Source organism: Nasonia vitripennis, chromosome 4, assembly GCF_009193385.2.
Source record: "Nasonia vitripennis strain AsymCx chromosome 4, Nvit_psr_1.1, whole genome shotgun sequence".
In the NCBI taxonomy this organism is placed as follows: Eukaryota; Metazoa; Arthropoda; class Insecta; order Hymenoptera; family Pteromalidae; genus Nasonia; species Nasonia vitripennis.
The window spans coordinates 30,593,279-30,621,215 of NC_045760.1; the positions used below are offsets into that span (position 1 = coordinate 30,593,279).

The 27,937-nt window shown below is 40.4% G+C and overlaps 3 protein-coding genes and 1 long non-coding RNA gene across 10 annotated transcripts; 2 read left to right on the forward strand and 2 right to left on the reverse strand.

Annotated features, from left to right (window-relative positions):
* Nucleotides 1-413: 413 nt before the first annotated feature.
* Nucleotides 414-6,573, reverse strand: LOC100114262 (ras-like protein 1). Of its 4 annotated transcripts, none has more exons than XM_032599342.1 (7): nt 5,964-6,557; nt 5,487-5,821; nt 5,335-5,390; nt 4,941-5,126; nt 4,585-4,728; nt 4,294-4,500; nt 414-3,941 (listed from the first exon to the last, which is right to left on the reverse strand). In XM_032599342.1, exons 4-7 carry the CDS (start codon nt 5,067-5,069, stop codon nt 3,837-3,839), a joined length of 585 nt encoding a protein of 194 aa, XP_032455233.1. In that variant the 5' UTR covers nt 5,070-5,126; nt 5,335-5,390; nt 5,487-5,821; nt 5,964-6,557; the 3' UTR covers nt 414-3,836. The 4 variants fall into 4 exon arrangements, with proteins under 4 accessions (XP_032455233.1, XP_032455232.1, XP_008214752.1 ...); XM_032599341.1 differs by having other exon boundaries at nt 5,335-5,414; XM_008216530.3 differs by lacking the exon at nt 5,335-5,390.
* LOC116417464 lies at nt 5,659-13,111 on the forward strand. Of its 2 annotated transcripts, none has more exons than XR_004344886.1 (3): nt 5,659-5,918; nt 7,065-12,163; nt 12,399-13,111. It is a non-coding gene; the product is annotated as an uncharacterized LOC116417464 (long non-coding RNA). The 2 variants fall into 2 exon arrangements; XR_004227718.2 differs by lacking the exon at nt 5,659-5,918 and adding an exon at nt 6,579-6,801.
* On the reverse strand, nt 7,261-20,319 carry LOC100122196 (integrator complex subunit 6-B). 2 transcript variants are annotated; one of them, XM_001605749.6, is made up of 9 exons: nt 18,821-20,319; nt 17,980-18,057; nt 16,370-16,609; nt 15,889-16,281; nt 15,082-15,660; nt 14,736-14,999; nt 14,334-14,658; nt 13,168-14,088; nt 7,261-12,083 (listed from the first exon to the last, which is right to left on the reverse strand). In XM_001605749.6, the coding sequence occupies exons 1-9, from the start codon at nt 18,935-18,937 to the stop codon at nt 11,866-11,868; spliced, it is 3,135 nt and encodes a 1,044-aa protein (XP_001605799.2). In that variant the 5' UTR covers nt 18,938-20,319; the 3' UTR covers nt 7,261-11,865. The 2 variants fall into 2 exon arrangements, with proteins under 2 accessions (XP_001605799.2, XP_008214755.1); XM_008216533.4 differs by having other exon boundaries at nt 15,883-16,281.
* Nucleotides 19,781-27,233, forward strand: LOC103317773. Of its 2 annotated transcripts, none has more exons than XM_031930797.2 (5): nt 19,781-19,858; nt 26,544-26,622; nt 26,729-26,820; nt 26,886-26,988; nt 27,061-27,233. In XM_031930797.2, exons 1-5 carry the CDS (start codon nt 19,802-19,804, stop codon nt 27,156-27,158), a joined length of 429 nt encoding a protein of 142 aa, XP_031786657.1. In that variant the 5' UTR covers nt 19,781-19,801; the 3' UTR covers nt 27,159-27,233. The 2 variants fall into 2 exon arrangements, with proteins under 2 accessions (XP_031786657.1, XP_031786658.1); XM_031930798.2 differs by lacking the exon at nt 19,781-19,858 and adding an exon at nt 24,366-26,464.
* Nucleotides 27,234-27,937: the final 704 nt, after the last annotated feature.

Here is a 27,937-nt window from a genome sequence, read left to right on the forward strand (position 1 = left end):
GTACGCAAAGACGCGAAATATTATTGGATTCCACCGACTCTTCATCGACTCTTTAACGATAACACACGATAAGAAGTTGTTTGATTACGATTTTCACGTGGAATCTCAATAGCTATACACGCTCTGATAAAGACTGCGGCTCTTACTCTTTCCTCGTGATAGTTCGTTATCAAGAACAACTTGAAAAGTTGCGATATTCTTTACTTACACCATATAATGTTGCAATTTTAATTAAATTCGCTGTAAAATCACCAAAGAACGTGTCTTATCGAAATTATCTTACAAGCATAAATAAAAATTAGATACAAAACAGAGCTTTTCAGTGATTCAAGTAGCATCCACGATGCAAACAAAAACAAACGATAGTTTACAGCTATATATACAATCAGTGGAAATAAAACAACGGCAGAACGTATTTTTAATAAAATTTATTTTCGTCATATGTATATGCAATAAGTGATATCAGTACTTATGATTAAGAACTCCAGTATTCGTTTGAACATAAAACAGATTAAAGTAAGATTCGAAAAATTCATCATTATTTATATAACATTCTTTTTTTCCTCAATAAAAAAGGAGAGAAAAAACGCAGCCCTGGCACTGTATCTATGTACAGAATTATTGTCAAAGTAATCGTAACGAATTATTGGCATATATTCATCTAAATTAATGTTTTTTTTTCATATTGAGCTAACGCGTTCACTTCGCCCGTGACGAAACTCTGCCGAGTCTTTTTGTGAATCGAAAGTGAAAACATCTAAATTCGTCCATCGAACCGACAACAGCTTCACACTAATTATGCACAATTCACGAATCGCGCGAATTGCTTATCAAAATTACATTATTTTTTTCCTTCATTTTTCCCGAAAATAGTCTTTTTTTTCTTGTCCATCAACGATAGGTTTGTAAATGTAAAAATCCATCCAAGTTATTAATACACGAAGTGTTAGGAAAATATTTTTACACGAGTATTTAGCGACGTTCACATTTCATACAAAATAGAGCTTATGGTTTCTACGCTATTATCAATGATAAAACTACCCTTTTCATCGAAGTTCAGAGAAAAATTCGTGCCGTTAATCTACGAATATTGAACAAATGCGAACTTTATTAATTCTATCTTTTTTTACACAACAGCGATAAAAATAACGTCAATGTATGGATATCTCCCAACCCCGACTCCCACGACAACAAAACGAAACACGATCTCCAACAAATTAAAAAAAAATCTAATATCCCACGCCAGGGAATCCCCTTCATCCCTGGCATTCTCTCACGTACGGATATGTCATATCGAAAGACTCACACATCCCCCTCAAGAAAACGGCAGAGCTTCGCCTCGACGACATGTATACAATCATAATAATCAACGGGAAAGTATATGTATAAATATGTAATATAGCGATACAATGTTGGCGGCTGTTGTAATTAACGACGAGCGCACGGTAATATATGCGTATATAATATGTAACTTTAGCGGCTCGCGCAGAGTTGTATGTGCAGCAGCAGCAGCGGACAACTTAAAAATAGGCATGACCCGATAGAGGCGCGAGAGAAGAGAGGAATGCCGCGCACTGACTCAGCGCCACTCGTGCGGGTCATGCTTTGCGCCTTTAAGGTTCTCTCTCTCTCTCTCTCTCTCTCTCTCTCTCTCTCTCTCTCTCTCACTCACACATCAACTCTATCGTGCAGTATGTGGTACATATCTCGATAACGCTCGCTGCTTGGTTCTGTTTCATTTTTTTTTTTTGGTCCCCCGAGGAATATGCGTTCGAAGTTTTGCGGAGCCTCTCCGAAGAGTATTATCCATGTTTAATTCGATTTTCGAGGCTCCGGCGAAGCTTGATCACACGCACAGACGCCGGGGATCTATACCTCTTAACGGCTACATCGTTACAATGTGATTAATTACAAGAGAGAAAATAAACGTTAAAATCGAGGCAACAATTTGTGCATCTGCGCGTTCGCTATTTTATATGTATTGTATATAATGGCAATATTGTTGTGTTCACATGCGCTGGAAGAACAAAGATTTGCATTGATAGTTTCTCAATCGAAATGAAGTGGAAAATGAGCTAAATAAAGGGGACTGACCTACGGCGTAGAGTCGTTGTACAAAAGTTTATATAAAAAATATAATCGCTAATACAAAAAAAAAACAAAGAAAAAGAGGAGGGGGACAGGGGGGAAGAACGGACATATTAAGTTTGTTACGGTAATGATGATGACGCATATTGCGAAATACACGGCGAAGAGCAAAAAACGGACTATAACAATATATAACACGAGTAAAAGGGGGAAGAGGAAGTTTTCTCGTCGAAAAATCTTAAACACGAGGCTTACTACGATCGAAAGAAACAATTATGCACTTTGTTTATATCACACAGAAGAAAAATCGTCACGTTTTTTTCCACGTTTACAAGCTAAAACTTTACAAGTTTTACTTTATTGCTAATTTCGCTAAGCCCTTAACTGTCGCTTTTTCGTTTTATTTAATTATTTATTTATTTTTTTTTACTTTTCTTCGTTTCCTTCTTGCTTGAATCGTTAAATCGTTACACAGATAACTATATGTATGCGTGTATATATATAGAAATATTGATGTTTTAAAAATGTTTTGGATCAAAGCACACACGACATCGGAGAAAATTATTCCTGACAGATACTTTGTTACACTGTGCGCATCGAACAAAGTCTCCGGAATTCAGATATTCATTTTATACACGTTACTTCGAACTTCTTCCTTCATATTTATATTGTAGCTATTTTTTTTTCTTTTTCAACCAAGAGTGTAGAGTCAAGTGAGTGATTGTGGTTCAGAAAATTTTATATACATTATACACAATTATATATAATCTCACCGATGATCCGGTCTTTACACAGTCGTATATGTAAGTATGGTACAGTTTGAACAACAGTCATACAATAATCAACAAAGAAGCATTCCAGATTTAAAAAGAAAGCCTTGTCATCGACTAATCGAAATTAGTAAAAGTGGTTTGTACTGTAAACAAGTGTTTCAAATCCTACTATTTTCCGTAACGTTAGTCGGGTTAAATGCTTGTTTCATTCATTATTTCATGATTATTCCTTGCTGAAAAATGGCATGAAGTATCAACATAAAAAAGCGCTCGATGAAATTTTTCAGCAACACCGTATGCGACTCATATTATACGATTTATACATAATCGGCGTATAATCTACATAAAAGTTCCTTCACCATTGCGTTTGCTGATGTTAGAGGCCAGATGATCACAGTAAAAGATTTATTGCCTTTGTTTGAAATGTGCTCAACTCGGGAGTGCTCGAGCTTTGAACGTTTGACTGTTTTGTGCTTCGTTAACTTTGTCATTGTACCGTCGCAACAAAGTTCTCATTTATTGTAAAATTAATACAGTACGTAATATCTATACTTATTTATCAATACTTAAAAACACTTAAGCAAGTATTAAACACGTGAAAAATAACGTCACCTTACACGCTGTAACATGCACTCCCAAGTTGTAGTTTTCGGATAAATGGAAGCAAGTTTTAAAATCGCGAATACATACGAGAGCCTATTTTCCTTTATGCCTGCATGTAAATTTATCGAATCAAGAGTTGAGTTGTTATATATTGATTGAAGATAATCGACGGATCTTTACCAACATTTTTCGTAAAAGAGAATCGCATATTGTTATTTCAAATCGTAAATTGTGCTTGATTGTTGCACTCGTCTCACTTTTTTGTGACTTAATTGAGAGTTGTGCAAATATTAATAACTCGAAGTATACGAGGTAAAAATACTAAAGCTTCTTACATTTTTCGTTTAGCTCTTGAATGACAAAATTATCAATTTAAAGAATACAGCACCGGTGTTTCCTGCGACTTGAGTTGCCAGCCTTCATGCGTTTTCTTTTCTCTTTACCCCTCTGCTCCTTATCTTTCCGGATTTCCCTCACCTGAAATCACGAATCAATCATCAACCCTAATCGAAAACTCCGATCTAGCAAGCGTATTCAGCGTTTTCTTCTTTATTTCTTTTTAATATCAAAACCATCTAGATTCAGAAAGCGCAGACCGCAAGAGTCTAATTGAATTTTTTTCTTAATGATCAAGGCACGCGGAAGTCACTGCAGTTAATAGTTCCACTGTGATCTCATACTCCAGCATGATTTAACATCAAGTGACATCATACTTCAGCAGAAGCGAGATCTGCGCTATCGTTTCGCAAATATTTCTATTTTTGATATTATTCTCATTCGAAGACTTCCCGGATATCTATCGTCTAGTATCTCGTGAAACAATACTCACCAGAGTGTAAAACGCATCGTCGACTCCCATCCTGGTCTTGGCAGACGTCTCGACGAAAGGGACACCATACTGACGTGCCACTTCCCTCGCCTGCGTCATGTTGACGGCCCAGGACTGTTGCAGGTCACACTTGTTACCGACCAGCACCATTGGTACTTCCTCCGCGTCTTTCACCCTCTTGATTTGTTCTCGATACGTACCAATGTCCTGCACATAATGATTAACACATAGTTCTCGACTTTTCCTTGAGATACTCTTGAAATTTGAAAAAAGAGGTTGTAAATTCAATACCTCAAAACTCTTTGCAGAATTTACAGCAAACACCAATAGAAATCCTTCCCCTGTTCTCATATATTGATCTCTCATTGCACTGTATTCCTCCTGACCTGCTGTGTCAAGAATGTCCAACAAACACGTCTCGCCATCTATAACAACCTGCGGATTGGAAGTAATTTTAGTTTTAGCCTTGTTCTTGGTAAATTGATTCATTAAATATTTCATGAGGTTGTTACTTTATAAATAGACACTTCTTTATTTGACTCTTGATCTAAGTTGATAACTAACGAATGCGCATTCCAAGTAAGAGTTTATAAATAAGTAACCGGTTGGCAATAAGCAATGTCTAATTTCTAATTCAGTCTTCATACCTGTTTCCTGTAAGAGTCTTCAATCGTAGGGTCATACTCGTCCACAAAATGGTTCTGAATCAGCTGAATGGTGAGCGCAGACTTTCCCACACCTCCAGCTCCGACCACAACAAGCTTGTATTCAGTCATATTGGTAAAAATTAATATTCACAAATGCTAAATATACAGAACTAGCAGTCTATCAACCTGTAATCAGAAGTAAAAACAGAAAATTTAGTTTTTGATAAGTGACTGGCTGTTGGACACTACAGAATCTTAACATGAGTGAAACAGAGCAATCAATACATTTTGGAGCAAACAAATTGATCTGATTGAAAGTGGCAATAAAAAGTAAATTGTGAGTTGTTTTAGATGAGCAAGCAATGACTGACTAATAAAACAGATGAAATATTACCACTTCACTGATCCTTGAATATTTAAAACTACGCTTTGTGTTATTACTATTCCAAACTGTTGATCATAATCAAGCAATCACTTTATTGGAAAATTCCTCTGTTCAAAGTATTTATTTATTTATTTTCCAAAATACATCTCAAATATTCTTACTTAGAGATATCAACAGGTTAGAGGATTGGTTTTGGAGCAAAATCCTCAGAACCAATGCTGTATTTATGCTTAATCATAACATGGCAAAGTAGCGATCAAACAAACATCTCATTGGCACTGAAAGGCTGGCTTCATTAGTCACGTTAATTATACAATCTTCTAGAAATAAAACAGTCTAGAAGCAATGTTCTCTGCGCTACGATCAACTCAAACCATTTCCCAGTCAACAGGTTAGCTCCAAAGAAGACTCGGTAAGCCACTCTAAGGCTCCACAGCAGAATCTAACCTATACCTCACAGACTCATCAGTCCAGCTCCACAGTGCTCAGAACAACTCTACAAGCATCAAGAGAGACACATCAGAGAGAAAAGGGTTCGCTCCCGCGTGCGACAAAGAAGCTTCAGACAGATCACAATGTATATACACACACAAGTGAGTATATACCAGCCGAGAAAAAAAAAAGGAAAAATTACTCACATGAAACAGCAGCGGCGTTGTTCTCGCATGGGACAGATAAATATCCGGCTTCGTCCAGGAGCAGAGCGTCGTCCTCTTGTCTCGGCAGACGAGACTCTCCCGTCGTCGTATAGGTACTCGAGACGACTCTCTCCCCCTTTTACGCTGCTCTCTCTCTCTCTCTCTCTTACTTGGCGATACTACACAACGCGCATACAGACACTTGAGTGAGCGTGAGAGAGAGAGAGGAACACGAGTCGCCACCCCTCGCGAGACTCCTTTTGCTACTCACTCTCGTCGGCGGCGTTATACGCTTGCGTGTATATATAACTTTTAATACACGGCCTCAATGTGACGTTTCCATTTTTCCAATAAACGGCGCTGATGAGTCACTTATATATATGGGAGAGAGAGATGCTGCTGCTCTGCTACTCTGCTGTGCTGCTGATGCAGAGTGTATATATCAAAACGACGACGAGTGAAAGAGAGAGAGAGGGAGAGACGGTTGGCGGTCCTCGACCTCTTCCTTCTCGCTCGCGCTCACACAGAGACGAGCGTGGCACACCTAGGCTGGCTGAGGAGAGAGAGAGAGAGAGAGAGAGAGAGAGAGAGAGAGATCTGGCGAGCGATCACAGCGACCTCAGCGTTGAGATGATGAAGTTTCTTATTTTTTTTTCTATAAGGCTAAAGCATACATATATAGGTATATAAGAGGGAGAGCCATGCCAGTGCATGCGGTGGTTTTTCGGAACGATGCCTGATGGGTTTTTCTTTATGGGGGTGCGCATCGATGCGTGAGTAATTGATTTGGGGATGAGTTTTCGACGCTCTTTACGATGTCTTTTATGAAGATCAATCGGTGAGATGAGTAATTATGGCTTTTTTTTTTTTACAAAATTGATAAAAATACAGTTTGAGATTTTTATAAAAAATAATCACGAAGACAGAGAGCAGAATAATCCCGTGTTATATTTTGCATTTCAGATTTGAACGCAGAGTGCAAAATATAGAAATTCGCGAGCGAGATAACAATATCATACAAAATAAACTCAATTTACATAACGCTCGTTTTCTGCTTGGCATAATATATAACGAAAGATTACAAAGCTTCTATTGTTTCAGATGGTAACTATTCTCCTTTGTTTATCTTATTTACTGTCTTCGCACCGTCCGGAGGCTTGCGGGAGAATCACTGAAAAAGTATCTTTCCCAATTCACCTGTAAACAGAGAGTAGCATTATTCGAGGTATTAAGTATATTACAAACAAAAGTTGAGCGTAAATACCAGAGGGAAATACGAATAAAAGCGCAACGTGAATAATATTTCGAAAAGGATTTTATTCTCGATTATGTCATATTCTTCGTTCAACGTCGAATTCTTTTGCAATATTTTTTTTTAGTCTTTTTTGAATGTTCTTTATACTCGGCATTTCTGCAAAAATATAAACGTGAAAATCAAACAATTCATATATCCGCGTACGCTTTAATCGCACTATTCGACGTACTTTATAAGGTATATATGTAACCGCTATCGTCGTATCGCAGTAAACGAATCGAATAGATAAAGATTGTGTTTTTTTCATAATTCGACTTTCCGCGGAGTATACAACGATTTCTTTAAAACAAACAGCGCCACCAAATTTACTCGACTCTATCAGGCGGAGAAAACAACAATTGGATTATTACACACGCGTTCGATATACATTTTTGGCTTGCTGCGGTATATATTATCCATTCGTTTCGTTTACTTGACAAAAAGAAATCATGAACTCTTATCTTTATTTACAAATTGTACACGCTTTTTAATTTTTTATGTACACGGTCGGCTCGCTACCTGTTATACTATACAATAGAGGATCACTTATCGTTCATTTTTGTCGACAATTATAGATTCAGGATATTATATCGATCTGATCGATGAATCGTACTTCTATGAAACTATGCTGTTAAGCTCGGGTGACGTGAAAGCTGTTTTTCTGTAATCAGACGTGTGACAGTTATTTTTGATTAGGAGCTATCCGCAAGTAAAGAGTGACAAGGTAAAGGCGTAGAAAAAATTCAATGTATATAAAGTGGACTAATAAAAAATAAAACTCATCGTTAAAACGAATCGTTCGGCGATTGGTTGCGATCAACTTTCACATCCCTTCACAACAGCACCTTATACACTATTTACAGTAGCTCGTCTCTGACACAAAAAGACTAGTTTATTGACACGCCATACACGCGATTACATTATTATGCATAATTAAATATACTCGTTATTGGAAAACGACGCTCTCGTCGTCGCTGAGTTATACCCGTCGGAAATTTTTTGTAAATTTATAGAAAAATTCATCCTCTCCTCGTCGTCGGTCGCAGAAAACTTTTAAAAATTCATTTAATTATGCATTCACAATAAGAAAAAAAGCTTTCGCGCGATTTTATGCTCCGGTGAACACAGCTCTTATCGAATCACTTATTCTGCTTTTCGCTTTCCTCGCTTCTTCTCATTCGCGAAGCGAAAGGTTCGAAACTGATTATTTAGCGGCGCGACTCAAGAGTGTCCACTTGACTCTTTTTGTTTTTATTTTATCGTATACACATATAAATAAGTATACGCGTAGGTATACAGAGTGTGAATCGGGCGATCTTATTGTTATAGTTTTCTTCGGTACAGCATATACTAGTTTCTTGTTAAAATCAATTTCAATCGAATCTGATGACTCTGTCGCTCGTTATCGGCTTTGCATTTTTAATAGACTCTAGGCGATGCAAACAGCTTGCTCGAAGTCAAGAGGCTATATTTAACTATGAATTAAATAATAAAGTCGATTGTTCAAATCAATGTGCGAGCGTCGCCGAAAATAAATTGGAATATCAAATTCGGTTGACATTGCATTGGAATTGCTAATTTTTTTACGATTTTTTAGCATAAATTAATAAAGTACGCTGCATGCTCTAGCTTGTTGTGGTGAAAATATTACTGTCAAATGATTTTGAAAATATAAGTCTCGCATAAAGAATAGAGAACGAAAAATAATTTAGAAAATAATGTAACAAAAAATATATCCACATACCGATTAAAACTGTTTAAATCATTACATTTATTTACATATTTTCACAATTGCTACATATTTTAAAGTTTAAAAATGTACAATATTTTACACAATTCGTTATTTTTTCAAAAGTATTCTATTTAAATATTTCCACCAGGAATACACAAATATTTCGTGTGGTTGGGTACTTGCACAATTTGTTTCCGTTTTTCATTTCATTTATAATTCGCTATTTTTATTCTCGTCTTTATAAGATGCGATTGTTTTAACATCGCTTCATTACACAGTATTAATTCAATGATTCTCATATGCAAGTTCCCAAGTTGATCAACTTCATTATGTATAATAGGATAATAATTATAATGCATTTCCTAAAAACAATAACAACCATGTAATAATAGTAATCATAATATAATAATAATAATAATAATAATAATAGTATCAACCAATTTTCAAGTACGACTCATCGATTGCGTAAAAATATTCACTTCGCGACACTTTCCACTTTCGACGCTTTGGGTAAATTACGAAATCGCACTTAGTGTTAAAAAGGTGCTCGGCTCAATATTTCGTAGCCGATAAGCGTATTTAGCTTGTCATCGTCCACTTCAGGGACTTCACTAAAGTTCTCGTTTCGGAATCCCTCGTCCCTTTGTTGTGGATAAGATCGCCTCTATATCCTGACGCAATGATTTTTCGCGAATAGTTTGTTTGAAAACGAAAGTTTTTCATACCTACAGGACCATGTATATTTTCTGCTCTAAATCAGAGATATGTATTCGTGCAGTTTTCTAATGAAAATCTATGATCTGATTATAAGAAATCAAGTAAATTTGAAAAGTATGACAACATCCATGGCAGTTCTGAATGAAAAAGTTTTGAATTTCAAACCACCTGTAGTTTAGTTATATCGAGGGAATCAAGAATTGCGGCCACCTACAGTTTCGTTACAAAATGTTTCTGTTTACTTTCTCGCTACACAACGTCCAGAAAAGGCAAGGCAAGGTTGTCTTATTACCCAGATGGAAAAATTTCATTAGACATTACTATTCGATTGTAAAAAATGTAAAATCTCATGATATTTGGAATATTTAAGGTTTTCATTTACAAACACATCTTTATACTGTTTCACAGTTTTATCGATATTAAAAAGTACAACTTTTTAAAAAAACTTATGGAGAATTACATCACGACGTAACCTAAATTCGTGCAAATCAAAATACTATCTAAAGGAATTTTGCGAATATCAAATTTGTTTCGAGAAATACTTTATTTTACTTTTTTGTACACGCATTTTTCCATCGTGGTAGTATTTATTCAAACTTAATAAAAGCTTCTCATTCAAAGCAAATTCAATATCTTTGCGAACAGCTTTTTACGTTCATGGATTTAATTCAAACGTGAAACCTCGTAAAAACGACTGATTTTTCCAAGTCGAATCAATTAAATGTGCAATGTTGATAAAAATAAAATATAATCAAGATCTTGAATAAAAAAAAAATTTTTTTCGTGTTTCAAAATAAAAAAAAGGAGAAGCTATTTCGCATAGATATTACAGATGAAAGTAACCAAAGTCTAGCGCTGTTTTTCAATTAAACTTAAAGTTTCCAGAATACCGAACGGTGAAATCTTCATATGCAGCCTTTGCGGCATAGTAAAATGAATATAGAAAGAATTGCACGTTATTTACAGAAGTTGATTTTCAACAATGATATTCCACTATAAACAATCGTACCAATCACATAATTAAAAAAAAATTCCATTTGTCATTATTCAATCAAATTGTATAAAAGTACAAAGGAAATGCAAATAATACTCGACGAAAATTTCTACCGAAATCGTCGATCAAGAAAGCTACTGTTCGAAATCACCGGAATTGCAATTTCACCGTTCACGAAGTGCAGCTAATTTTTTTCGTTTACTTTTATGATCATCATATAGAAAAAACATCAGGCACTGTAGTTAAAACTTTGGTTAGGGACATTACACTCGCATTCGTCTGCTCCTTTCTCTCTAAATTCTCCTCATCGTATGTATGTACAAGAGCACACAAATCCTAAAGTGTGGAAATTTTGGCGGTGAGCGAGTGAGAGATTCGCTTGAGAAGAATCAAAATATGCAACGTTTCGTTATTTTTCCCAAATATTTTAATTTAGTAAAATACATTGTAAAATACGCAGTAAACCTTTATCTCCGTCCTTATTCATTTACAAATACACGGCTCATCGCTTTGCTTTAAGCTTTTGGTTACCTCCTCTCGTACCTAAAGCTACAGGGTTCCTTTTATTTTACAAATAACCGACGCGTGGCGTCGTTTAGTCCTGTATCTATATACTCTCGGTAATCTTTGTCGAAAAGAGAAAAAGAAAAATGTCGAACGATCCTTAAAATTTGAGCTAATCACTCGGCAGAACCTCGAGTCAACCTGTGTGTGTCCGTTCCTTTCCCGCTCTTTCAACAAATATATATATGCATATAATAACAAAATTTACACAGAGATTAACGACCCGTTATACAATAGTAATAATCGCTATAATCATAAGAATAGTAATAATAATAATAGTAGTAATAGTGTAATAATTATTATCATCGCGCCCAATAATCAGCGCTGTTTTGTAACGTGTATTACAAGAACGTTCGTCGCGTCGAGAGCCTCTCCGATCTTCTTTTTAAAAAACGCACGACTCGTTCGCCCAATGAAAACAATCATACGGAATAAGACACGCGAAGGTAGCAACGATCCATTCTCGATTTTCAAAACAAGAATAAATTAGCCAGCGAAATGTGAAGAAAAAAAATAATAGTAAACGAAGCGTCTCTCGGGGTCGATCAATATAATCCATATATCTATATATATCTACAGATCCGCGAGTGTCGCGCGCGGATTAGGTGATCTTGGTGGCGCCGTTATGCCGGTGGCTCTTGTGGGTGATGACGACGTTCTTGTCTTCCAGCTGGAGCTTCTTCAGGTAGTCCTCGAGCATACCGGCGAGCTTGCGCCGTTTGAAGCGCAGCGACTCCTTCACGATGTCGCGCACGAAGGCCAACCGCGTGTCCAGACTGCCGTAGATCGTCTGCAGGTGTGTGAACAGGGCTGTGAAGTCTGCAATGTCAAAAACAAAAGTGCGGATTTTGTCAAAATGCGATCGTTGCAATAATGAGTGGGAGTGTTTTATTTTAAAGGTTCGTATTATTTTTGGCCTTGAATTATCGAGAAGCCAAGCGAGAATAAAGTGGCCAATAAAAAAGTGCCTGGCCTATTTTCACGAAAGAAAGAGCTCGGCTGTTTTTGTCTTACGAGACTTTATATTTCTCGTCCGAATGATGTAGCTTTATTGCCGAGAATATTCATTTTTTGTTTAGCAAGACCCGTTTTAAAAATGCAAAGTTCACGAGAAAACTTTTTCTTTTATTACAGATCTACATCCATTGCTGGACATGAAAAATTGGCATGAATTATTTGAATCTCCGATTATTACATTTCGGCCGTACCTATGTATGAACACAATAGAGTTTAAATGTGCCTCTAACCGTTTATTATTTCCTACACGCAACGGTTGAATGTGAATAACGCTTCTAATCAAGTCGCGTGCCACATCCTCACGATGATATAAGGTGAGACAGAACGTTAACACAGTGCATTAAAACAGAAAATTGTGACGATAACGTCGATAAGAAAAGCGAAAATAAACACAAAAAGCCTTATCGCTCGCTAACACGATACTGTTTTTAAATAATATTATGCAAGTGTCTTTGTGCACAATTGCCTGTAAAAAAATGTTTTTCAGTGGGTTCAGAATCAATAAAAACATAATACGTCGTCGCACGTATCACGCTTCTAAGCGCTTCGTGCAAAACTGAGCAAAAAAAAGAACTGTTGGGAGAGGGAGCCATGTAGTCACGAGGTATGCGGTGCACATCCGCCTACCCTATTTACCGCTTATACAGCAGCAGCTCTCGACTGCGTGTTTACACTGTTATTTAGCCGTTTGAAATATCATTTGCATAACTGCATATATATGTGAACTTTTCGCGTCACGAAGGGAGTATCCGGTGTCCTGCTTTACCGACGCCTAACTCTGGGGAATCAATTACAGCGACCCGATTATATTTACCGTAGTGCATATTAAAGAGAAAAAAGTAAAACATGAGCATTTATTTACAGAAGGAAGTGTTCAGTCACTCACTTTGGCCTTTCCTTCTGACCTCCTTGTAAATGAGGTCCCTGACGACGATGTTGTGCTTGCGGATGTCCTCGAGCTCCTTCTTGCTGAGGGCCCGCTCTTTGGCGAGCATCGCCGCGGCAGCCTCGAGCTTGCGCTCGCTTAACGGCTTCTCGTCAACGTGGTTCGCTATCGTATCCGATTTTGCACCGGCACCACTACTACCACTACTACTACTACAACCGCTCTCCACCTCACATTTAATCCTAACCGCAGCACTGTTGTTCTCGTGGGGCGGTACTAGTTCCTTCGCCTCCGACTGAGCCACCTTGGGCTCGAGTTTGATCTCGGTCCTGACACAAGCTTTCGCGTCGACGTTGTTCGCGGGCTCGTGATTCGCACTAGCACCAGCACCACCATGCACAAGAGCACCGTTGCTGCCACTGGGCAAGACGGGCTCGAAAACACCAGCGGCTAGCAGCAGGTCTCCGTTCACGAGCTTTGGCTCGGGCTTGGACATCATGAGGCTGTGGATACTGGCACTGCTGTTGATATTGCTCGTGGTCACCGTCGAAGTTACAGCCGTCACAACGCTCGTCGACGTCGTCAGCGAGGCAGCGACTGGTGCTGTCGTCGTGGCTGGAGTTGGTGGGAACAGTGGTGACGTCGGACGCTTGACGTGGTCGGACCAGGGGACTGGAGAGCCGGGTGGTGTGTTGGTCGGAGAGTACGAGGGCCGGCGAACCATTATGTCTTTCGGAATAGGTCCAGGTTTGCGTTTGCTGGGAGGTCGAGATGAGTTAAGTCCACCTCCTGAGCCTAGGCCACCAGCCTCCGAGTTGGCGAGAGATCGTTTGAGACCCTTAGAGGCTGATGAAGTCGCGCCCACCATGTCGATATCCGCTTCGTCGACCATCATGCGCTTGTCGATTTTGAAGGGATTGCCTGTAACAAGAGAAAATGACTCATTAGTTTTCAAAATAGTCGAAACTGTAAGAACTAGGTATTTTCACGGTTGGTAGGATAAATGGCGAGGCAAGCTCACTGACCCGTAAGTAGGCTTTTCGCCAATTTTCGCTCCGACCTCTTTTCATTGTTCGCGATCGATAGATTAGATCTCCAAACAAAGCAAACATTTTTCCGAACCATGTAGTTTAAAAGGCTTGGTTAATAGATAAAAATTTACGTACCGAACATGTGTTGCCGGACAGGCGTGCTTTCGATCTCCCTGAGTGGCGGCGTCATGCGCTTGAGGTATTCCTGGTAGTTGCCCATCTGCGAGACAGGCATCGAGTGTACGTAGTCGTCGTCCAGTAGCTTCGTATGTGATAATCCTGGTTGAAGGAAGTTGGCACGCATTCTTACGACCTGATCTAGTAGAGATTTGCGCGGTATGTCGAAGGCGTTACGATAGCTCTGTGCACCTCGCTGCTGCTGGTGATTCTTCACCAGACCAACCACGAAACCACTGAATTTGTTCAGCTCGTCCCTGAGATCCGTCAGCGAGTTCGATAGCTGCGAAGAGAAAGCGAGAGTGATTATTATCGATAATTTGTCATTTATCACGTAAGATTATAAGAAGGAATGCTTACCAAGTCTTTCTTGATCGTAGTTCGAGGCGTGACTCGTAGACCTTCGAGGACGGAGTTGGCGCTACCGTTGGCCAGACTCTTGTTGGCCACCTGCTTCGATATGACTTCATTGCAGAGTCTGTCAAACTCCAACTTCGCCTGATTCTTTAACCTCTTGAGGTAGTTCAGCACGCTATACGACAGGGTATTGTCCATGTTGTCAGGTATGAGCGTCTGGGCCAGAGCAGCTGGGGCGCCCATTCGCGTTAAAGCTCTTCGTAACGACTGTAAAATAAAACAAAATTTTTGTAAATCAGAAGTTTCTTGTCATTTTAAGACGCTAAAAATCACAAGCAAATCAACTCACTGCTGCGTAATACGCGGGCATAGTCCTCATATAATTCGCAAACTGTGCCCTCCACTCGGCACTGGGCTTCATCCTATGAACCTTGAACAGCTCGTCGAGCAGCGGCAGAAGTACGGGATAATTGTACGGCATCACGAAGAGATTGACGCAGGTGAGGTTCGTGCTAGCCTTCAAATAACCAAAGGGATGACCGACCTCACTGCTCTTATAGGAGTTGGCGATAAACACCTGCCAGCATATCGTAGGCTGTTTCCGCGCCAAAATGAATTGCGTCAGCGGACTCGGCTCGAGCTCGTACTTGTCGAACGGTAAGTTCTCGATAACGAGAGGCTCTTGACTCGTGCAGGTAAACTTGACATTCGGATGGGCCGACCGCGGCGGTAAGGAACTCGCCGAGATGTCCGGCCAGAAACTCTCGGGGATGGGCCAGAAGCCCACGGCGAAACCTTTTTGCGCCGATCGTGGCACGTAGATCAGACGTCGACACGAGTGCCACGCCGTATTGTTACTCAGATTGTTAGGGATTACGCTGGCTATGCCTGGCACTGAATTCGAGTTTGCGTACGAGGCGTTTCTTCCCTGGAAATCGTTCATAATACGTTAGTTAAGTAGATAATCATTTGAATCGTATAGCTTGAATTACTGTTAGATCGTTAAGCCATTGTGATAAGTGATTACACAAAAAAAAAAAGAATAAAACTTGACACATCCAAAACGCACTCCGTCGATAAAACAGCACTCAAGCCACGTCTACTTTACATCTGTCAAAATAAAAAATAAAAAAAAGTTTTCCTGCATTACCCTTACCGTAACCGACCCATTGGCGGTCGGTCCAGTCATCTCCTCGTCGTTTTCCTCATCGAGTTCGGGATGCACCGAGTTGGGGGCTTCGTTAGCTACTGGTAGGGGATCCGGTCCTATCTTCTCGAAGTTGATAACGACACCGGACTGAACTTTCTGGACGAGCGAGTCTATGCACTGCATCATCATGCGATGCGAAGTGATGCAGTAGGAACGTCCGCCGGTTACCTCGCACATCGCGTCGATTGGCGACGAGTCACTTGCTACCAACCCCGTATCCCTCTCGACCGCCGGGGTACCAGATAATCGCAGGACCAGGGAAAAGAGACGCTGGTCCCAGCGAAACGGCTCTTTCGTCAGTTCGGAGCCTGGGATTAGCGCGTGCATCGGCAGCGTGAACTGTAACAATGAATTGCGTTTATTGGTTTTTTTTTTCCATTTGTTCAATATGAATCACAAGCATAAACATCGTAAAACAAATACTCACATCCTGATGAACTCCATTGCTGGTAGTATACTTTCCACCGTCCGTAATAACGACGATGACCGACGGCTCCAAATAGAACGGACACCTGCCCTGGCCATAGGTATCGATGCCGGTCTGCATGCGATTAATATTCAGCACGTCGAACGCGTTTTTCAGCGCAGCTCCGAGCGTTGTCAGACCCACGCACTGCAGATTCTTCAGTTCGTTCATGAACGTCGCCAGGTTCTCCTTCCAGCCGGCCTGTAAGTATACGGAATGCGAGTTATTAGTCTGATTCCGTGTGGGCAATTTTCGCGCTCGAGATTTTTGGAGTCGAGCCAAGATCGTCCGAGTGTATGTTTATATATACGTATGTTAGGCTGGATCGACGAGTGCGTGCGGTTGTAGGGCAGAGCGCAAGCGATGCGTTGCGGGAGATAAGGTGGTTTCGACGTCTTTTTTTCGGGGTCTTTGACTCGCATACACTCGCCGAAGATACTCGGCTTGATTATTCCTTTCGAGTAATTAGATGCTTTGACGTCACGAATTAATGTGATCGATATCGGTTAATTGTCCGTTAAAGCCGATGTGCAGCTAGTTAATTAATTAGTTGAATTTTCACGATGAATTATACGCGCGCGGTTGACCTTACTTTTTATTATTGGAAAAGTATCAGTCGATATTTCCATTGATTGATCTCGATGAAGAGGATCTGTATTTCGATTATCTAGTAATCTTCTTTTTTCAATATCTACGCGCATTGATTGTCGCGTCGTAAATAATTAACTGCTTGCATCTGTTTTCCCCTACTATTCCCGAACGCGATTCCGAGTCTCGTGAATTTGACAGAAGTCGTCAATAAAGTTTTCCGATCATGGTGTTATTTACGGAAATATAATGAACGTAATTTCGTTAAATGCTCAAAGTTGCTGCCTGTTGACGCTCGGCACGAGGGTTAATTGTATTTGTTAGTACCTGTCGTAAATTTCATTACGTTTGAATGATTAATAACTTGAGGCAGTCGATTCGTCAGTAACTATAACAGTAGCGTTTAATTTAGACTATCAGAGAAGTAGGAAAGCTACATTTTGAATTTTCAAACAAATATTGTAAATCGAGTTTCTTCAGAATGAAAAATGTGACGAGAGCTGAAGCAATAAATGTCACTGACTTCTAAAATCTACTGTTTCAAATTGACATTTGAATACCCAATGTGTGTGAATGTTGCATCTGTGTGTACACAGTATTTAACCTAAATCTAGTTCCTTGCAATCTCTCCTGAGAAATCTATTCATTAAGTAACGTTTGTTCTGAGAAAAGGATAAGTAGTTTTTCATTTTTCAAAACCTGAACCATGCAAGTATGCATGTCATGAATTCCTAAAAATAGGTGCAAGTCGTGCTAAAATTGTAAAATCTTTTAAATATTGTCATCAGTTGTGTGGGTGACTCATAATTTTCTCAGTGCAGCAGTACGCATGTTACAACAAGTTAACTACCATTGGGTTGATACTGTTTAGAATAAGCTTCTTTCTCAATCTCCAACGTCTCAAGATTTGAAAATCTCAAGTCATCGCAAGATCTGAAAAAGAAAAGGAGTAAGAGAAATGTGCAGAAGAACAATAGCTATACCTTTATGTTATGAGGTGTCTCTTCAAAGGTCAACAACATGTATCTATCTCCTCTACTCTCTGGTGACCTTTGCCGTACCTGCAAAAAAAGTAGATCACATTAGATGGTATAATTCTATTGTGTCTGAATTGTAAATATCAACTGACAGATGTCAGAGACTTTCAGCTTAATACATGTACACACGAGAGCAATATTGTATAATTTATTTATTGACATGATAGAACTTGAACTGTTTGTTGAGCGAAGACACTGACGTCACGTTGAAAAAAACTGTGTAACACGGTGAATGCTAAATTCGTGCCATTTGGGTCAGTGTATTTACTCTTTGTTATACTCGGATACCATACCTCTGCTGTAAATTTCTATAAGAATCTTATGCATGATAACATATGTGGATAAATATTACAAATAGCAATTTTCAGTATATTTATAAAATCTCAGGAATGAAGTTTGACTCCATGAGAATTCATGACCGTTTCAATGCAATCCTTGAACGTATGCACCTGTCTTATCTAAAATTCGATCCAACCTGCCGGTGCTGTTGACACTTCAGTGTCCAAGGACCGCATCTCAACGATACAAAATTCTCAAACCAGTCCAAACCCTTACAAGATTTTGGCTTGTGCGCTTAGCCTATTACATACAGCGTCAAAGCTACAAGTAACGAGTAACACAGTGTAATAAGTAAAATTGCCAAAGTTCTCTGTTATCATGATACGTTCGAGAGACATTCGACCACAGCTCTTGCTCCAATCTCAGCAGGCAGGGTTCCCCCAGTCGAATCCTCCGATTCTCACAAGAAAGTCTACAGCAGAAGCGTGTCTCCTCTCTGGGTCCATACCTTGACAAAGGTCTCCACAGCGCTCTTGGCCACATCGAGCAGTGTGGGCCTACCTCCCAGGTAGGCCCTCTGGTTCATGGAAGCCGAGGTGTCGATGAGAAAGACTATTATGGTCATGATTGCGCGCTCTTCTTCTTCCCAATCCTCTTCTTCTAGCGGCTAGCCGGAGCTTCTTCTTCCTCTTCTTCTCCTCGTAGCTAGCTGCGGAGGCCCATCGTCAGGGCTAAGCTGGCGCCGCCGGCGTGGCGCATCGCCGCTGCTGCCAGCTCCATTCAAAGTCAACACCACCACGACGACGACGACGACGACGTTCCTCCGGCTCCTCCCTCTCGCTCTTCTCTCTCACGGTATATCTTCAGAAGTCGGCTGGTCCTCGCTGTCTTTATACTTGTCCGACGAGCGCGCGCGCGCGACTCACTCCTCGAAGGAGCGCCTCCTGGAGCTCCCGGGCGAGTCGGTTTCCCCCCCACCCTCGAGTCGCGCTACACCCGCGTGCGTATGTGCGCGCGCGCTATGTACTCCTCTCGAGCCCACACGTACGGTGTGCAAGTGTGTATATATATATATACATATACACACAGCTGTACGGTACGTCTGTATGTATTCGTGTGTGTGCCCTCTCTCTCTCTCTCTCTCGGTCTGTCGGAAGTGCGCGACGACTGTATCTCGGTATTCTGGTGGCGTTCCTAACCTCAAAAGTGTATGTACGCGCGCGCGGTGCTCTGGCCGCGACAACGTGCCCGCGCGGAGTCAGCGGCTGAAATGCCGCCGCGCGGCGCACGCAACCCCCAACTCGCTGCGCCGCTCTTGGAGAGTAATAGTAGTGGGAAATATTGTATGTGCGGCTCTCTCGATATAGCCCCGTCTCTGTCTAGCGCTCGCGAGTACGAGGCTGGCGAGTCAGCGGCACTAGGGGGCGCCCTCGGCGGCCGCGAGCCCCTGCACTCCCGTCTCGCTCTCTTTTTCTCGGCTGCCTGCGCGATGCCAGCGGGCGAGGAGAGGGACCCAACCTACCTGACGCGCGCACGGACCGACCGCGTATGTGAAGCTTCTCCACTAGCCTGACTTTTCGCAAATTTTTTTCTCGGCTCCTCTGGAGACACTCCTGGGGGTCCAGCCCGGGTTGAATCGTGTCCACGGGTTCTCGGGATGGACGGGGCTTGTAGGTTAGGTCGAAAATCGGAGCTTAATCTGGCTCTATCCGAGGCTGATTCTTCGCGAGCCTCGGTGGAGACGAGTTCGCGAGCTGCATCCTCGTCGCTCCCGATGTCTCCGTCGCTCTCTCTCTGTACTCTCGGCTACTGCCTCGTCTCCACTATCCCCTGGCCCCGCTTGGAGCCTCGGCAGATGTTACGGTTCCAGCCCGAGAAATCCGCGAATCTCCGCACCCCGGAGCTCTACCCCGTATCCAAACCCTTCGTCCAGCCCAAACCCGGACCCGGGAGCCTCTTCTCCTAGAGGATACCTCCAGCTCGTCCCCCAACACGTTCTCGATCTCGACACACCTACAGTCACGCACACCAGTCAAGCTCGCGGTTAAAGCTCTCGTCTCCACTATCCCCGACTCCGAGTCGAGTGTATGCGTAAGACGAGAGAGCTGTGGGGGGACAGGCTTCTCTGGAAAAAAAGACTTATGGCTGTGCGAGTCTCGATCCGCGCATATTCCCCGAAAGAGGCTTCCCGGGCCTTGGGCCGATACGATAGGGCCCGTTTTTCTTGGAAAAAGAGAACCTCGGCGAATTAACCTCTAATACGTGTGTGCACGTACACACACATACATAAAGAGGCGAAGCCAAGGCGGGGAATAGGGCCACTCGTCTCTCTCTTTCTCGCTAGCTCGCGAGCGGATCTCTCCCTCTCGCTCTATTATTTTCCCTCTCTCTCTCTCGCTCGTTCGCTCGGCTCTCTCTCTCTCTCTCTCTCTCTCTCTGTATATGCTGCGGAGCACGATTTTCTCCTCTTTTCTATCGCTCGCTTTGCTGTGTGTGTGTGTGTGTGTGTAGCTCACGGTATCGCGCTACACACGCTGTTCATCAATTTACGCGTACACGCTTTTGATCCTCTCGTCTCTCTCTCTCTCTCTTCCCGAGCGAGGCTGATGTTCTTTCCCCGTATTGGCCGAAAAATCGCTCGTTTCTATATACACCCATATGTATATATATACACACTTATAGGTTTGCATATGTATGAGTGCGTATACGTATATGCATATATCTATACACTATGGACTTGTATAAGTGCAAACACGAAGGAGCTATACAGAGAGTGGGCTTCGTCGTTTCTTTCCTGTACTACTCTCTGCCGTCGTCGTCGTTTCTCTCTGTCTCTTATACTTTTATTACCAGCCTATACTGCCGCCGTTGCCGGTGCTGCTGCTCTGCAGCGAACAAGGTCCGTCTCTCTCTCTCTCTCTCTCTCTCTCTCTCTCTCACTCGAGTGCGCGGTAACAGGTATAAATCTATCCGCACTACTCGACGCTGTATACACGTGATATGCATTTGTGTATAAGTGTACACATATATTTAGTCCCTCAATTCTAATTCACGCCAGTTATGAGTGGCGATAACCGATGAGAGCCGTTTCATGATGCTTCTCTTTTTCGTCCCCGACGTCGTCGTTGTCGTTAATTATTGCGTACACCTCTTTTTTTCGAGAATTTCGGGGTGACGTTCCGAGAACGTTATTTTTCTCTCCGAAGAGGGTTGGCGTATGCGCGCATCATTATCTTATTATTCCATTCATCGCTCGGCGGACTCTCTCTCTCTCTCTCTCTCTCTCTCTCTCTCTCTCTCTCGCCTGGCTGTATTGTAATATAATTGCGCCGAGCATCAGCGCATCGCGATTGTTTTCCAACGTTTAGCCGTTATATGTATATATGGTGTAGCTGTTGCTACTGCTGCTGTTCTGCTTTTATTATTTTCTTTTATTATAAATGCATAACGCTCGATCTTTATTCGTCGCGCGAGACCGTTGCATTATACGATTCGGTGTATTTGAATGTGACGTCCAAACGCGATGAATGGCTCGTGGAGTTTCGTCGGCTGGATAATATGATAATGGAAATAGACTTGGGATAAGGGATTTGTAGGTATATTTTGTTGCGTTTTATGGTGGGATGTGAGATAGATGAATATTTCTGATGGATTGTTATCTGGGAGTTGGAGGGATGCAGAAGATTAGGTTTGGTTGGGAATTTAGGTATGGATGGAATAGGTATCAGGGTATTTAGATGAATCAGATGAATCATGATGATTGAGTTTATGTAGATTATAATAGCTGGAATAGATCTGGAATTCAGGTGGATGAAGGGTATCTTAAGACAGTGATCGAGATTGTATAAACTTTACTTATACATAGCGGATGAAACTTTTCGGATTCATTTATAAGCTTCTAGACCTAGTAAAATCACGTGGAAAAAAAGATGATCAGTAAGATGACCATTTATGCGTAATATCTGGGAGTTGCGGATAGATAAAGATTAGGTTTGGTTGTGAATTCAGGTATTTGGGTATGGATGAAATAGGTATCAGGGTATTCTGATGAATAGATGATAATAGTTGGAATAGATCTGGAATTCAGGTAAATTAGGGGTCTCTTAAGACAGATATCGAGATTGTAATTAATGTAAATATTAAGGAACTTTACTTATACAGCAGATGAAACTTGTCGGATTCATTCATTTTTGTATACATAAAGATCATAATTGATGCATGCTTTTTTCTCAAAATCTATAAAATCTTCAAAGTCTCTATCGGATTTTCCTTGAAAATTAATACCCCATTAAAGCAAAGTGAAACCACTAAGATATTCGCCCTTGAACATAACACTCATTATTATTCCGTCTCATTACGACAGCCCCAAGCATAGACGCAACAGCTGTTAAGAAGTTATATATTAATTCATTACTACTCGGTTCGCAAATAACTCGAGAAAGACCAAACACAAACTGAATAAGTGTAAGAATAACTAAGCGCTTCTCTCTCTCTCTCTCTCTCTCTCTCTCTCTCTTCACCGCGCTGCACAAATCCATTATTCAAATTTCCTCGCGCGCTGATCTTTCCTCTGCGAAATCTGCTCTTGAAATAACAACTATGTATAGAGAGTATTGACGTGTTATACTATTGTACATAATTTTACACAATGTTTCGATCGTAACGCTTCAGATGCTTTTTCAGCCCGAGCCTATAACTATATATGCATAGCTTCGTTTTTATGCCTGCTCACACATGTGCAGAGTACGAGCACGTGTATATGAAACAATATAACGAAGCGAGCTGCTAATGAATTATTTTCCCTGTACATACACAGTCAGAAGTCTGTCGCGAATTATGAAGACACCCGCGTGTACGTGTCAGAGGCAAACTTTCGCGCAAACTTCAAAGTCGGTGAATAAGAGTATATATACGGAGTAAGTTAACCGCGTTGAATAACGCAATAGCGACGAAATAAGTCTATGTGCACCGAGGAGACTTCTAAGGCAGGAGAGGACGCTATAGACGGTGTAATCACGCTAATCGACTAATCTTCGCTCTTGCAACCCACGCTTGGGTTAATAAATCGATTTTTCTTCGCGAGATCTGGAAAGTTTCGAGTAGTTGCACGTTATTATAATCGATAATACTCTTTAGCACAGGTGCATAAATTTACACTCGCCCCGCCGAAGACGTCTATATAGACTATATATTATACTCGCTGTACATGATGTATCGTTCTGTTTTATCAACTATGTTATCGTATTCGCTTTGCGAGATTGATAATCTTATCGGCTCTGCGGGCTCTACAATGCATATGTATATGTGCAATTAGCGTTGGATAATACGTACGTTTTCGAATATTCATTATCTCGATAGAGCTGAAAGTAATTATTACCAGAGATATGGGACAAATTCGAAGGAATATAGTGTCATCCGATCTGAGAATGAGTTTCGTTGTTCCGATGTGCCCGCGTGTCACACACGTGTGTGATTTTGAGCTCTTGAATTTCAAAAATATAATATCATGCTCTTTGTCATCGCGAGCTTTAAACACCGCATTTTCGCGTATAACTCGCATGTTTTCAGCAAAATAAAAGTATATCCGAAATATAACCGACCCGACCTGCAATTTTGACTAATTAAACCTTTCGCACATATCCAGAACATTGAATTCCATTGAATAATTTTAGCATCGATAAGCGTCTCTCTCTCTCTATATATAACACGACAGATTCCAAAACACATCACACAAACTCCAACTCGTCATATGCAAAGCCTCGACTCAATCAGTCGCAACGAAAAAAAACAACCATGTCCCTCGCTACACACCAACCGAATCTACTCTCTCGCCATGTTACACACAGCTCTCGCATACAGCCGACTTTTTCTCTCTCGGCTCGCGTCACACGTATACATATATACACATCTCCCTCTCTCTCTCTGCGTCTTTTTCAGGATCGCGTGCAGTAGCTTCGTCCCCCACCACAAGCCGTCGGCTCACGTCGATGAAAGTCGGAGACGTTGTGTGGGGGGGTATATAAGCCTCGGGACGACTCCTCGAGCGGCAGTGCTGGCCGTCGATGCGCCGACGGAGCTGTGTATACATATACGTATCATTGCCTATTTTTCTGTTCATTACAGTCCAGAAGATACATCGGCGGATCATCGAGTCATCGTTAAATCTGTGTGTCTTATGTATATACATATATCGCATACACGAGTGCATTTCCGGGGCTGCTAGGCCGAAGTGCGGAAAATGTATACATTCGCAGGATGAATGAGTCGTCGCAATTATGTACCGACGCTTTCTCCAATTGCATAAGCGCTAAACGATATTACCGTCGGAATAATTCACAACAAAAGTATAATACGCGCGCTTACACGCACTGCACAATGGAGAGTTGTGTTTGTGTGTGTGTGTGTATTATGCAGGGAATTGAATACGACGATTTGGAGAAAAAAAAAAAACGAGAGAACGTTTCTACGTATAGGAAAAAGTGTTAAAAAAGGCCGTTTTCTAGGTCAACAAATAATCATGGGCATTTGCAACCGACTTGAATTTCCACGTCGACGAGATCCCGCTTTTAGACTGTTATATAGCAGTCGAAAAGCCGACGTGTCTAATTAGCCTTGAGGTCGATCGAACAGCCGTTTTGTTGAGCCGATGAGGGTATCTTATACCTGCGCTGCGCTGCACTTTCTTCGTTTTTTAATAAAATTATTATCCTCGGCTAGACTGAAATAAGAACCTTATGGGAGTAGCTGAGGTTTTTTTTTCGAGAAAAATGTTTTCGAAACATAGTTTACCGTTTCGCAGCTGCATCAATGGGTTAATTAGACGGCGAAATATAGAAGCGGAGAAAAATTGTTACAATGTAGCGGATAACTGTGCTACTGCTGCTCCGCAAATTACTGCGTAGCATCGCGAACCTTTCACTGTTTTGTACAGCTTTTTTCGAATGATATATAGCGATGATGTTCCTGGAACTGCATTTCAACTAGGCTATTCTGTTTTTGCTTTTTCGAGCTATGAAATACATCCTCGATTGACAATGTTTGCCGGTATTTATAGATTTGGGTTAAAAATAAGATTATACCACTATACCGTATAATCGTGAATCGTAAAGTCGAGCCAGTGTCTTTACACGAGAGACGTATAGCATTTGTTTGCGAGTATGAGCATTGGGCACAATGTTTATGATGTGACATTGAATTTTCATTTTAATATGCTATTTTTTAAAATCGTACGTAATGATGGGTCATTTGAACATTTTTATGTAATGCAGACTTGATTATTTCAGAAAAAATTGCATTATATAAAGTTCGGTCTTTCCAAGTTCACATTCCTTGTTGCAGTAATGGCGAGTAGTTTTTATATAAATATGTTATGCACGTAGGCTATGTGTAAGTATAGACGTGCTTTGAAGGGGGTCTTGTTTTTACCGATTGTCGACGCGAGCTTTTTCGTTACCGTCGGAGTCCCGTTGATAGTTTATTGTGGGTCGGTAAGGTGAACGTTTGGTTTTTCGACCAACAGTATATCAAGGCAGAGAATAATTTTTCTATAATAAACTATTTGTGTGCCTAATTATTTATTTTCACGTGTAAATAATTGCATTCGTGCATAAACAATATTATGTGTAAAAAAAAAGATTATCTCTTCGACGTAAAGTTTCGGCTCCCTATTTCTTCTTGTAGCAGGAAGTGGCATATGTTCTGAACATCACGTTGATTGTCATCAATTACACGTGCAGTTTATTAATTCTTTTTAGCAGACCATCTGTATGCAACGCAATAACTGATAGCGTTGGGAAAATCCCAAAATTATAATCAGACGTTACGAGAATTTTAGTTTTTTATGTGGATAATTGTTCCGATGAATTTTGTGTTTTTGAAATATCGCACATTATTACTAAAAGTAAAGATGATTTAAAAATGATACCATATAGGATGAAGTAAATTGTGGCTATTAACGTGTTCTTCAACATAATTATGAATATAATGTAAATAGAGATAGAAATCTACATGAATTTGTACAAGTAAAAAAAACAACTCGGCTAATTCATTATTTGCACACATTGTTGCACGACAGTCGATATTTTAATTTTGAAGCGACAACATGATCCCCCTACATGTTATTTGCCTTATTTTCTGCGCAACACAAGTTCTTGTGGGTTTCTTTTTAAAATTTTACTTACCAATATTCCTAATTTTTTTAATTCATCGATATCTATTGATCAATTTTATAGGGAACTTTTCTACCCTCAATAGATGATACATTGCATGAATATGAAACGAACTGCGCTCGGGTCAGCGGCGCTACACATTGTAAGTCATAACTTGCCAAAAATACGCTTAATAACTTTCTATCCATGAAAAGATTCTAAGATTTTTACATAGTATAAATATATCATAAAAATTTAAATTATTCAAGCTGCTATCGAAATAGCCAGAAACACCAAAATGTTGGCTAATACAGCTCGACTAAATGCCTTCGCAATGTGTATGCTTCAACAATTCAATGTGGTAAGTATCTTCATATGTTATTTTCAAAATCAAGATATTACTTTGCATAATTTTGATAATTTTAGATGGACAGCAATGGAATTGTGAATCCCGACGTTATGTCCTACAGTATCATCTCTAATGTGCCAAATGCCACTGCTGGCATTTCTCAACAATGTATTTCCAAAAGTATGTTTTCTGTAATCATATACTTGGAAATAATTCATTTTGAAATTTGTACGAAATATCTCTTTCTTTTAGGAGGCATAGACGCTGTGAACACTGCGAGAATGATCATGAACTGCTATCTGAGAGCTAATCAAATGGTTTTGGCGCTTTCTCGTCGAGATTGTACTTAGTGTTCTGATTTATTATACTGTATTTTTTGGTTGTAATCAGCGAAAAATAAACACAATAATATATTTTAATGTGCAGCATCTGAAAATTAGTTTTTAAATTAACAGCTCCTGTAATGAGATGATTCAATTTTTAAACTTGTGCAAAAGAGATACTCCTGCAGCTTCATGAATCACAAGATATTCTCGTATTATGTTTGTTTGAATTATGAGTACAGATAGACGGACTAACTTATCGCGAATCGATGAGCTTGAAGTATGAAGTAATTCCTTTGTATGCAAGTGCTAAGAAATGAAGATCATTTCCTTTTCGCGTTAGTTTGCGTTTGGTCGTTTGCATAACTTTCCATTATTCGTATTATTTGTTATCTTAAGTAAAAATGAGATTTTACATCTTTTTTGTGCTTGCTGCGTTCTCGCCTTGTGTATTCGTAAGCAAAAATACACCGTAAACATAGTTTCAGCTCTGTACACGATATTTTAATGAAGTTGACAAATTTTTAAAGGGTTTCTTATTACAAGACCAAGACAATACCGCCCTGTATTATCAAAATGAGTGTATCAAGGAAAATCTCGTTGACAACGCTATAAGTGTTGAATATCTCTTATTTCGCTCAACATCTAGTCATTCATATTGTTTCATGTTATGATACACAGCAATGGTTCAATTAGCCAGACAACACAACAGGGTTCCTGACACCGGAGAATTGGATGCATTAGCTGTCTGTATACTACAGAGATTCAAAATTGTATGTTCAAAGTTTGTAAAATTTATTAACACG

What these genes read in the sequence shown, in the direction of transcription:
- LOC100114262 (XM_001606471.5), bottom strand. Translation starts at nt 5,069, where the DNA reads ATGACTGAATACAAGCTTGTTGTGGTCGGAGCTGGAGGTGTGGGAAAG. An exon ending in ATTCTGCAAAGAGTTTTGAG is followed by an intron (nt 4,501 to 4,584) that starts GTATTGAATTTA and finishes CATTATGTGCAG; the next exon opens with GACATTGGTACGTATCGAGA. An exon ending in ACGATGCGTTTTACACTCTG is followed by an intron (nt 3,942 to 4,293) that starts GTGAGTATTGTT and finishes TCGTGATTTCAG; the next exon opens with GTGAGGGAAATCCGGAAAGA.
- LOC100122196 (XM_008216533.4), bottom strand. Translation starts at nt 18,937, where the DNA reads ATGACCATAATAGTCTTTCTCATCGACACCTCGGCTTCCATGAACCAG. An exon ending in CTGTGGAGACCTTTGTCAAG is followed by an intron (nt 18,058 to 18,820) that starts GTATGGACCCAG and finishes CTTTTTTTGCAG; the next exon opens with GTACGGCAAAGGTCACCAGA. An exon ending in CTACGATCAAGAAAGACTTG is followed by an intron (nt 14,659 to 14,735) that starts GTAAGCATTCCT and finishes TTCTCTTCGCAG; the next exon opens with CTATCGAACTCGCTGACGGA.
- LOC103317773 (XM_031930797.2), top strand. Translation starts at nt 19,802, where the DNA reads ATGCCAGCGGGCGAGGAGAGGGACCCAACCTACCTGACGCGCGCACGG. An exon ending in CGCGCGCACGGACCGACCGC is followed by an intron (nt 19,859 to 26,543) that starts GTATGTGAAGCT and finishes TCAATTTTATAG; the next exon opens with GGAACTTTTCTACCCTCAAT. An exon ending in GGTCAGCGGCGCTACACATT is followed by an intron (nt 26,623 to 26,728) that starts GTAAGTCATAAC and finishes AAATTATTCAAG; the next exon opens with CTGCTATCGAAATAGCCAGA.